The 10,749-nt window shown below is 50.3% G+C and overlaps 1 protein-coding gene across 4 annotated transcripts in view; it reads right to left on the reverse strand.

Annotated features, from left to right (window-relative positions):
- Window positions 1-1,722: 1,722 nt before the first annotated feature.
- The window catches only part of Hps1 (HPS1 biogenesis of lysosomal organelles complex 3 subunit 1), a 24,944-nt gene continuing 15,917 nt past the window's right edge, over window positions 1,723-10,749 (reverse strand). For all 4 annotated transcript variants that reach the window (XM_033761312.1, XM_010638517.2, XM_033761311.1 and 1 more), the window contains 10 exons: window positions 10,061-10,104; window positions 8,725-8,892; window positions 8,472-8,651; window positions 7,326-7,387; window positions 6,782-6,916; window positions 6,625-6,690; window positions 5,800-5,944; window positions 3,509-3,622; window positions 2,965-3,047; window positions 1,723-2,493 (listed from right to left, as the gene is read on the reverse strand). In XM_033761312.1, the coding sequence (XP_033617203.1) occupies window positions 2,331-2,493; window positions 2,965-3,047; window positions 3,509-3,622; window positions 5,800-5,944; window positions 6,625-6,690; window positions 6,782-6,916; window positions 7,326-7,387; window positions 8,472-8,651; window positions 8,725-8,892; window positions 10,061-10,104 (1,160 nt within the window). In that variant the 3' untranslated portion in view covers window positions 1,723-2,330. The remainder of the gene's footprint in view (window positions 2,494-2,964; window positions 3,048-3,508; window positions 3,623-5,799; window positions 5,945-6,624; window positions 6,691-6,781; window positions 6,917-7,325; window positions 7,388-8,471; window positions 8,652-8,724; window positions 8,893-10,060; window positions 10,105-10,749) is intronic.

Below are 10,749 nucleotides of genomic sequence, written 5' to 3' on the forward strand. Positions count from 1 at the left end.
CCGGGCGCTCTGCGGACCGTGGACGGTTTTAAGGGCGGGCGGCGAGTGGTGGCGCCGGGTGTCCCATCCCCTTCCCCTTCTTATTGAAAGGAAACCCTCGGGACAGCTGCACGCAGAGTGGGAGGAGGGCGGCCAAGTCAGACTCCACCCTGGCGCCCTGTCCCCTGGCTCCCTGTCCTGCAGGCGGCGGCAGCTTCATACTCACAGGCAGCCACTGGCGGAAGGAATTACCACAGCCTTCAGCATTGTCAGGGTCAGGGCCTCTCTGTGGCCAGGAGCCCCATACTCCTCCACCCCTTCTCAGCGGGCTGTTAGTCTTCCAGGGACAAGTTCACTGCCTTTAATTCTCAGACTTCACCTCATCTCATCTGAAGGCCTGTCTTTTGGCACTTTGCACATTTCCTGAAAATCCTCAAAGATTAAAGGTCTCATCTGTAAATATCCTCAGCTAAGGATCTACCATCCCTTTGGCGGTTTTGGAGGTTGAATCAGGAGGCCCTTTGTTCCTCACAGCCCCTCCACAGATGTTCTCCGGTATGAGAAAGGGCCCCTTGAGCTCTGACCCTGCAGGCAGTGACTCTCAGAACGGGAAGATGTGGGAAGACGGTTCTCAGTATGAGGGCTTTCTGAGGCCCAGGCCTTTTTCACACCAGGAAAAGTTCACACCATGTATGAATCTCTGCTACAATCCAGTTCAGACTATTCACCCAAGGGTTATTTGTAATACAGTTGATTGTGCTTATTCACAGGTTTCACACTGTGGATTCAATCAACTGAAAATAAAAAAGAATGTGAAAAAAAAGTTTGCACCCAAACCCAGGCGTTTTTCCCCGTTGTACCCTAAACGGTACAGTATAGCAACGGTATGCACAGCGTTTACCCGGTATTGGGTATTACAAGCAATCTGGAAATGATTTAAAGTGTGAGAAGCAATGTTCATAGGTGATAAGCAAACTCTACACCTTTTCATTTCAGGGACGAATACCTGAAGAGTTTGGTATCCACAGCAGGTACAGGACTCAAACCCCCACGGATACTCCGGGATGACAGTATAGAAGTCAACGTGCTCCATTAAACTAGAAAACTCACATTACATGGCTAGTAAAAATTAAGAGAAGACGCTACATTTTAAAAAAAATTAGTTGTCTTAAACAGTGGGGGGCTTATAGGCTAAATTATTTTTCCTTTGTGCTCTTCTGTTCTTCACACTCAGTATTTCTAAGTGTCACCTATAAAATCATGGTATTAAAAAGGAACATAGATCTGTCATCTCCACTGACACTGCTCCTCACTGCCACCTTCTAAGGATTGCGGCTCTTAGCACCTCTGTTCTCCCCAAACCTGACCCCTGAAAGGGAAAGACCAGTCCTTGCCTAAGTGTCAGTCCACGAGAGGCACAACTTGGGCATGCAGTCCTTTCCGCAGTGACTGTGCATTTCTGTTGCACCTCTTCTCACCAGCCCAGCACCACCTCTGTGCCCAAGAGAAGTGGATACCCCCGTGTTCAGCACTCTAACAGACTCTGTCCTTGTGTCCATCCCAGGGTAGGAATCCTCTGGTTAGAAGACAGGGGCACACACTGACCAAGAGAGAATCTGAGTTGTTGGCCTGAGTCTGGAGCTCAGAATCACAGCTCCAGAGGAAATCAGCAGGCTTGGAGGGGCCAGGACCTAGCAAGAGCTTCTCAGCAGCAAAAGGTGCAGACGCACAGGCACGTTCAGCTTGGATGCTGACAATAACCAACATTTACTGAGTATATACCAGTGTCTGGGAATCCTCCCAATTACCCCGAGAGGTAGGTGTTAACATTTTAAACACGGGGACATGGGCACAGCATTTTAAGAACAGTCCAGAGCCGCAGAAGTGGCAGGCGAGGCAGCAGGGCTGGAATTCAAGCCAGTCAATGGGGCACCTCTCACCTGGGGTAGGGAAAAGAGCCCCTCACGCAGAACAGCAGCGGGGGTGGGGTATAGGTCTTCAGGGAGCCTAAGCTCTGAGCACTTCCTCGCTCTTTCCTGGGGACAGTAGTAGTTCTGAAAGAGGAGCTACTGCCATTTCGTAGCCACGAGGACAGCAGCCATGGCTGCTGTAAAAAGGAAGACTATGACTCCCTTTCCCTCCAGTGGGGAGGATTTGGGGCTCGCTTGTTATGCCACATGGAGGTGGTCCAGGCAGGGTTTGAGAAATCCTGGGGCTGCTCTGGGGTCTGTGTGCATCCTCAGGAGGCTTCTGGGACAGGAGGGAGGAAGCTCTTGCTTAGGGAATATCTGAAAGTGGGGTGGCCGAAAAACAGGCACATGGGCCCACTGCACTGGGCAGTGCAGCCTGGCTTAGGGCAGGGGCACACGAGAGGCCTCACTCAGGCGCCGGGCCAGCTGGCTGGCCTGCTGCACCAGCAGGTCAGTGGGGATGACCGACAGGTGCAAAGCCAGTAGCTCATAGCACCTGACAGCCTCAGCTGGGTGGCTCTTGCTGTAGTAGCGCAGGAGCTTCCTGGGGGAAAGGGGAGGACAGAACTCAGGAGCAAGGCCTTGGCACTCCTCCCACACCAGGGGCCTTTCCTGGCCAGCCAGTCAAGGGCTCATCTCTTGGTCCTCTCACTGGGCCCAGCTCCTGGGCTGGTAACACTGTCTCCTGTTCCTAATGACCTAATTTTCTGGGCTTAGCCCTGGGCCACTTTCTTCTCTTGGGGCTCAATCTTCACACAGCTGAGCATTCTAGCTAAGGGGAAACAGGGGAAGGTCGGGGTCCACAAAGACGTCTCCCCATACTGCCAAGACAGAGCCAAGTGCAGGGCAGGCAAGACACAGTTGTCCCCTCTAGGAGGTTCCTGCCCCATGGGATGCCAGGCCAGCTGGTGAGGGGACCCCATCCCAGGCTTCGAGCTTGAGTGGGACATTCCTGGGGGAGCTGACCCCCGGGACACAGGTACACAGGGCCCTCACATCCCGAAGTCAGCATCACCTGTAGTAGTCACCTCCCAGGACACCAATGGGGACGGAGTCATCAGAGAGGACAGGCACTTCGATCATCTGGAGTTTGTAGCCCTGTGGAAGGGAAAGATGGTCTTGAGACAACAGAGAGGTGGTGGGTGTGGGTGAGGAATCTGGGCCCGAGGGGAGATGAACAGGGTTGAGCCCTGCCGTGGCTTAGTGTGCTTGGTGCCGGGAAAGTACCTTCACACAGGAAGGCGATGACACTGAAGCACTCCTGACCAAGGCACTGCCTGAGGCGCCACCTCAGTGTGGGCATGCACCCACTGCTCTTGCATTTACTTGGGTACTGCCTGAACAATGGCTCAAGTCTGCCAGGTAGCAGGTGAAGGGACCACAAGGTTAGATGCCAGAATGACAATGTGACCTAGGTTCTGGATCCCGGCCACTGTGCTTACCTGTTGTTACACTAGAGACAAGAGAAGGAAGACAGACCGACAGACTGACCACAGTGCAGAAAAAGGGAATCCAAGGGTGGCTCAGGGCCATCCTGCCCAGAGAACTGCCATACCCACCATGTCATTCTCAAACCACAGGAAGTAGGAGCAGCAGAAGTCTCCATCGTGGGACAGCAGCGTGGTATAGCCCTTTTGCAGGTACCTGCGTGCCATCTGGATCAGAGCCCAGACCTGGGAAAGGGGACAGTGTTCAACCACCCTGCATGGCCCACCAGGCAGCCCCTCTTATCCCAGAAGGAAGGAAGGAAGAAAGGAAGGAAGCAAAGCACTGGGCTGAAACATTCCCGGAAGGGATGCAGAGAAGGATGGGTTCCCCTCTAGCAGTTGTAGGGATAAAGTACTTTATGTAACTGTACTATACATGCAAACCACAAAATAGTAGACCCATCCTTCAGGCCAGAAAACAGCTAAGGACACTGTGAATGAACATGATAGAAGATGGAACGGACACGATAGCCCCCTTCTCTGCACAGCCCCGGCTGTAACACAGGTCCACCCCGGAGCTGGGAATCATGTCTGAACGTTCAGACACCCAGAGCTAGGCATGTCCTTTGCTCTGTGGGGCAAGCACAAAACCCTGATGAAAAGAGTGGACCTGATGGATCACCCGCCTTAGGTTCCCCTCTCCTGGTGATGCTGCCCTACCTAAGCAGGGTTGTAACTGAGGGGATGTGAGAGATGCCCAAGGGAAGACAGCCTGACTGCTCTGCTCACCCTCTGTTAGGGCTGGGAAAATGTCCTGCGAGCACTCTCACTAAAGGCCCTGGAGGAAGGGACATGAGATTCATTCCATTACTGATCACAATGTACTGATTACATCTATACACAGACATATGGATTGGCTTTATTTTAGAGGAAAGCAACTTGACAGCATGCATTAATAAGCCCCAAACACTCCTTCTATTGACTTAGTAATTCCGTTTCTTGGAATCGCTGTTGAAGAAATAATCAGAGATGAAAACTCAGGTGTTTGCACAAAAGATGTGTACTGAAGAATTATAACAACAAAAGCTTGGAGGTAATCTAAAGGTTCAAACACTGGGGAAACGGTTACATGAATTATGTGACAGTCACATGACGGACTGTTATAATGGTGCTAAAAATCATGTAGTGGAAGATTCAATGGCATGAGGACAGTGACATGAAAATATGGCAAAGACAGAGCGAGTTCAAGTGCAACAAACTGCACGGACAACAACAAGCAATGTGTCAGAGCTCAACTGTCTCTACCGGGAAGGATGAGGCTGAGGTCAGCAGTGACAAGGGCACAGGTGCTCCATGAACTGTGTCTGTATTTTGTGCCAAATATTTTACATGCATCATCTCATAATCTTTATAATGATACAGTGACTGTACAATAAGACAGGATAAGGAACCCAAAACACACAGCTAGTGAGAGAGGCAGATCTGTGTTTTCAACACAAGCCTTCTGCTCCTCAGCTTATTTGAATCATTAGGATAGACTCTATTTGGACAAAAAACATAGTTTTTCAGAAAGTGGCAGAACATGTCTGAATCCCAGGACTCTGGGAGTCTTAGGGAGGTGGGTTCCAATTTCGGGCCCAGCTTGGGTAACTTAGTGACTTGAGAGATTTTGTCTTAAAAAATAAATAATAAAATAAAATGGACTGGTGCTTATAGCTCAGTTCAAAGGCCCTGGATTCAATCCCCAGTACTGGGGGGAGGGGTGGGTGGAGAAAGGAAGGAAGGAGTTTCCATTTCCCATACAAAAAAGTACAACTCATCTACAAAAAAGAGTCAGTTAAATTAGGAGAAGAAAAGAACTCCCAGAGAATGTTTCCTCAGTAGAAACCACCTAGCTTTAAATTCTGATGAGGCTCAGGGTAGAGAGCTCAGTGGCAGAGTACTTGCTTAGCCTACTGGAGGTCCTGGATTCCATTCCTCTTACCACAAAACCAACAAACCAACAAATCAACAAACTTCTGATGCCCAAATTGATCAGTTTTGCAGCTCTTTCCATTTTAGCTAATTCTACTGTTGAGCATTTACTTATGCTAGGCACTGGCATCTTCTGTCCCGACCTGGCTGCCCAGGGCCTTCTGCTTATTCCAGGCACACCTGAACATGGCTGAAGTTACTGCCCCACATGGACAAAAGGCCCACCTAGCTCTGGATACTGGCCCCTCAGATCCAGAACACAGCTGCAGCAGGCCTAACAGGGTGTGCTGACACCGACAGATGCGTACGTAAGGGTTATGGTTGGGGCAATGAGTTCCACAGGACACAGTACAGAGGGCAATGGGCCTATCCTTCCTGAGTGAGAGTCAGGCCTTGGCATATCCCACCCCATGGGCAGTTAAGAGAGCCAAGAGCAGAGGAACAGTTACCTTGGCTTTGACGAAGGCAGCCAGGGGCCCCTTGCCCAACTCTGATGAAGTCTTTTCACTGTTGTTAAGGGAAGGAGCCACCATTTGCCCCGTCGTGCGATCCACATAGATGAAATGCACCAAGCCTGGGAAGTCCTCCAGGTAGGTAATGGCCTGAGTTAAGGTGCTCAGAGAGCCAGGGACTATGGCGAGCACTGCTCTGGAAGGGCAGTGGCTGGTGGAGAAGAGCTCCCTGGCATCCCCCTGAAGACTGAAGACTCAGAAGACCAAGGACTGATACTTCAAAGTCTTTAGAATAGAAAAAGAGGCTTGAAATCCCCTGGAAAATAAGTACTTAATGAAACTAGTGTTCCATAATACTAGGGTCAAGTAAGTCTTGGAAATGAATCTTTAAACAGGGATATATATTTGCTACAGGCCATGTCAGAGCCTTTACATGCTACAGGGTACTGTCATAATCCAAACAGGATGCATAGTCCTCCTGAACCAATCAGATCTCTGGAACCCCATCCCTCTCCCTAAAACCTGTTACCATTTTGCTGGCTGGACAGCACTGACATGAAGAATCTTTAAAGCTTTTACGAATTTTAGTATATGTTCTGTTGAAGCGAGAACTAGAGCCTTTATGAATTAATTTTGGGATAAGAAGAACTTTGAACTTTGGTGTTAAGAGTATTTCTATAGATGAGGCACACAGGACACTATTACCAATTGTTTCTCTTCATAGAAAGGAAGTAAGGGGGTGGGAAACGTTCCCTTCCTTCCCCAGAGCCTGGAGTCCTGGCACAAGGCTTTCCGGGGTGGGCTGAGCAGGCATCAGGATATGACACCATGGTGATGTTCCTTCTGCTCTTCACCAGCAGGAAGTCCTTCCAGTCCAGCAGCCTTTCTCTGCCAAGAGGAACAGCAAAGTTCGGCGGCAGCTGTGAGGGGCCCAGCCTCCTCTTGCTCCTGCTGAACCTAGGGCCCACCCCGCACTTACCGCATGAGCCTCTGGGCTCGATCCAGTAGAGACTGTGGCAGGTGTGGGCCTCCCCTGCTGGGTGCGGTGCTCAGGAAAGTGAGCCGGTAGATGGCGCACAGCTGCCGTTTCAGCTTCCCACACACTTGGAGCAGCCTGGACACCACAAAGTGACATCACAGCAGGAAGACACAGCACCTGGCCCCAGTGGCCACGCCCATCCAGCACAACATAGTCTTTAGTGAGCCAGGTGGCAGCTTCCCAGCTTTCCCCAACACGGCACCTGGCTCTAGGGCACCTCTGCCAACCTTACTAATTATCGCAGGCAGTGACCTGCTGGGAGGCAGCACCCAGTCAGCACCGCAACTGCAGCTGAGTTATGTGAGTGCCGAGTGCCCTCACACCCCACCCTCCATTTCCAGCTCTGTCCGGCCCTCCGCCTCCCCAGGACTCTCCCCATGCACGCATTCCTTTCTGAGCTTCTCTCTTCGATACGGATTTGTGGTCTCTGGCGAATATCTGTCCTATCCCAAGGACTCCCTTGTCCTCCGGGGCTACTACTTACTCCCAGGCCGATCCTGGTTCAGTTCTGGAAAAGGCCTTGGATTTAAACTCCAGCCAGGTGCTCTGTAAGGACGATGGGTAGTTACTTTCCGGACTGCGTTTCCACAGTGAGGTCCCAGGGACCCTTACCCAAGTTGGGCTCCGAGGAGCACCAGGATCCAAAGGAACAAGCCTTCCTATGGCCAAAGAAGGCTTCACCAGTGGCCCTGCCAGCACTCTGTGCACTGCAGTCCACTGCACTGTTCCCTCAGCAGGTATTTAAGCAGCAATCTTTGGACCAAGGGCAGTGCTTCCAGCCTTGGTACACATAACCATGCACACTTAATGCTGTCAGAGCAACAGAGAGCCCCTCACGGGGTGGACACACAGGCTAGGGGTTGGTGAGAGGGAGAGGCTGCTGCAGAGGCCTTGCAGGAGACCCTGGGTGGCTCTCTCTGAAGCGTAACAACTTGGCATTCTACTGAGACACCCACTGTGTTGGGTGCTGACTTCTCCCTGAGAGGATACCTGTCTGGTTTATCAGCCACTTCTTGGCTTCCTCTGATCCTCCTGGCTCGTTTCCAGACCAACATGCACTCCTGCTGATGAATCCCAGGCATGGCCAGCTGCATGTGTGCCCCAGCAGCCAAGTTCACTGACCACTCCTTCTTCTAAGCCCAATGAATCGGGGTACACTGCCCTCAATTGTTTATAAATGGTCCTGGGCTCTTGGTCTCAGCTCCTACCCCAGCTCTATGCTTTACAGGGAGGGACCGGAGCTGTGTCCCGCATTTCTGTGTGCTGTTTCTCATGCCCAGGTGACAGGCCACACTGCAGGGCGGATGCCCCATGATGTGCAGGTCACTGGTCTTTAGTGTACCATTGCATCCAGGCTTTGGCTCTGCTGCTCACGAATGAGCCAGCTAGTCCTGCCTATGTTACAACTTATCCAAGCCTCAGTTTCTTCCTCTAAAAATCAGGTATTACAATTTGTGTTCTGCTCAACTCACATAAAATGTTCTGCAAACTGGGGAATTCAGCTGTTCAGTTTTGATTTCTTTTCATAATGGGGAAACCAAAAATCACAGATTTGTGGGAAGCAGGAACAAAAACAACTGTTACCCTCTTATTTGCTAGGTATAAACTGGCCCTACAGCCTGGGCCCCACCTGAATCTCCTGGCCTCCTCGATTCTTGACAAACTTGTCCATCCTCTGGCGCAGGTCTCCCACAAGGGGCTGGGACCGCAGGGCACTCCCAGCTTCTTGGCCCTCCTTCAACTTTTTCTCCAGAAGAGAAAAGCCATCCAGTAGCTGGTAAAGAACCAGGGCCAGTGGGGTGCTAGGGCTCTGCAGGCAAGAGCAGAGGAAAGGTGGAACAGCTGCCCTAAGCACCACCAAGGCAGGGAGAAGGGCTTTGTACCTTGGTCAGGAGCACCATGCTGATGCCTGGCCACAGTGGCAGGCAGTACATTGTGTGGGGCACCAAAGGGCAGTAGTTATCTTTTACACTGGCATCCAGGAAGATCCTTCTGGGACTGGGAGGCACTGAGGAATGAGGAGCCAGCATTTGGAGGGTGTCCTCAGCTACCTGTAGAGGAGGAACTGTCTTCAGTGAAGTGGGCATGGGAGAAAAAGCCATCTGGCCTCCACCCTGAGTTGGATCTAACCATGGATGCCCGTCCCCTGCCCTACCAATGAACCACGGGAAATACAAGTGTTTAGTTCAGAAAAATCCCAGTTCTTAGGTCCTTGCCCTCTTTGAAACTGTCCTGGCAGCTATAGTCCCAGCTGTCTGTCTGGTCCCACAGCTTCTTCTGGACCTTTCTGCCCCAGTCAGGATTGGGTTACAGGGAGTACACTGGGAAAGTGGCAGAGGAGGTGGGTAGCTCAGGAGGGATACAGAAGGCAGGACAGACACTAGGGAGTGAGGGAGAGGCTCGCTGCCCTACCTTCAACGAGAGGAAGGTATTCCAAGTTCAAAGGCTTGTCATTTCAGTTGCCCTCAGAATGTCCTGCCAGCCCCCCAAATTAGAAAAAACTGAGGTAAAAACAACTAAATGAGCAAGGCTCCAGACTAAGAGGGGGCTCTGAGAAAGACCATCTTTAATGGAAGAAACAGAGAATTAAGGAAATAATTACAGATGCCACAAAAATTTCTCTGTAAGGATGTGGTTCCAGTTATACATAGCATACACACAAAACTGGAGACAATGTATTGCTCGTTCTGGGGATTTGCTAAATAAATAATAACGTATGCACGGATGGTCTCTTGAACAATCTTTAAAACCCACACTGTTGAGGAGAACTTTGTAAATGGAAAAATGTTTAAGTAAAGCAACATTAAGTACAATGGTAACAGAAAAAAATACAGTATGTGTACATACATAGAGTATGTGCACATGGGATGTGGGAAAAATCACAGCAAAAAGAGCAGAAGGAAACACCCAAGAAAATGTTAATTTCACTTTGAGGATGGGACTAAGAGTGATTTTATTCCCCTTTGCATACTTTTGCATTTCTTACTTTTTCTACAGTAAACATGTTTGTATAAGTTGGACTCTGACTCCCCAGAACATGGGGAGGGTGGGAGTTTATGAGGTGTGGAGGGCCAGTGCCTGGTGGGGAAGGCCACACTCACCCACCTGAGAGAGGCAGGTGGAGGGCAACACTGGTAGAGCAACCTGGGAGGGGCAGGTGCTCCCAGTGCCTCCCCAACTTCTACATCTGTGGTGCCCAAGAAGACCCAGGAGACTTACCTGTGGAACGGCAGAGGGAGCCACCTCTAGCCAGATGGTGCTACCTGCAGGCACAAGTGAGAATATAATAACATAAATACAGCTCCGTAGCACATCTCAGGAAGCAGAAGCTGCCATCAACAGCTCAGCTAGAGCCCGGGGAAGCGGGGGCTGCAGCCCTAGGAAAGCCATCCTCTCCGCAGCTGGCAAGCATCAGGTAAGTGCTGCAACACCAGGGCTAAGGTGGTCTGGGCCTGGAGGAGATAAGATTCTAACAGAGCCAGCTGCTGGGTGGGATGGAGCTCCTGAGCATGTACCTGGCACTGGGGGCGTTTTCCTGGGACTCCTTCTTTAACCCCTTTTACCCTTTATTCCTTCAGGTCCTCTCCCTAGGAACCAGCAAACAAAGTCTACATTCTCTTGTTCAATTATTCAATCACTACTTTTACTGAGGATCTACTCTGTTCTAGGAATTGAGCTTGATTTCCTTCCTAGTTCCCAGAAAACTACTGAACCCACTAATTATTTGAGATATTAGATGTTTGTAACAATAATATTCTCTCTTAAATTTCATTGAAAATAACTCTCATTTATAATCAGATTTCTCTGGGGAAATCATAGTCTTAAGTTTTAAAAATCTGATTTACAAATGGATTAGTAATTTATTGAGACCGTGTCTCAAAATTAAAAAAAAAAAAAAAATGGGAACG

Source organism: Fukomys damarensis, unplaced genomic scaffold (assembly GCF_012274545.1).
Source record: "Fukomys damarensis isolate Sample0158 unplaced genomic scaffold, DMR_v1.0_HiC HiC_scaffold_8, whole genome shotgun sequence".
Lineage (NCBI taxonomy): Eukaryota > Metazoa > Chordata > Mammalia > Rodentia > Bathyergidae > Fukomys > Fukomys damarensis.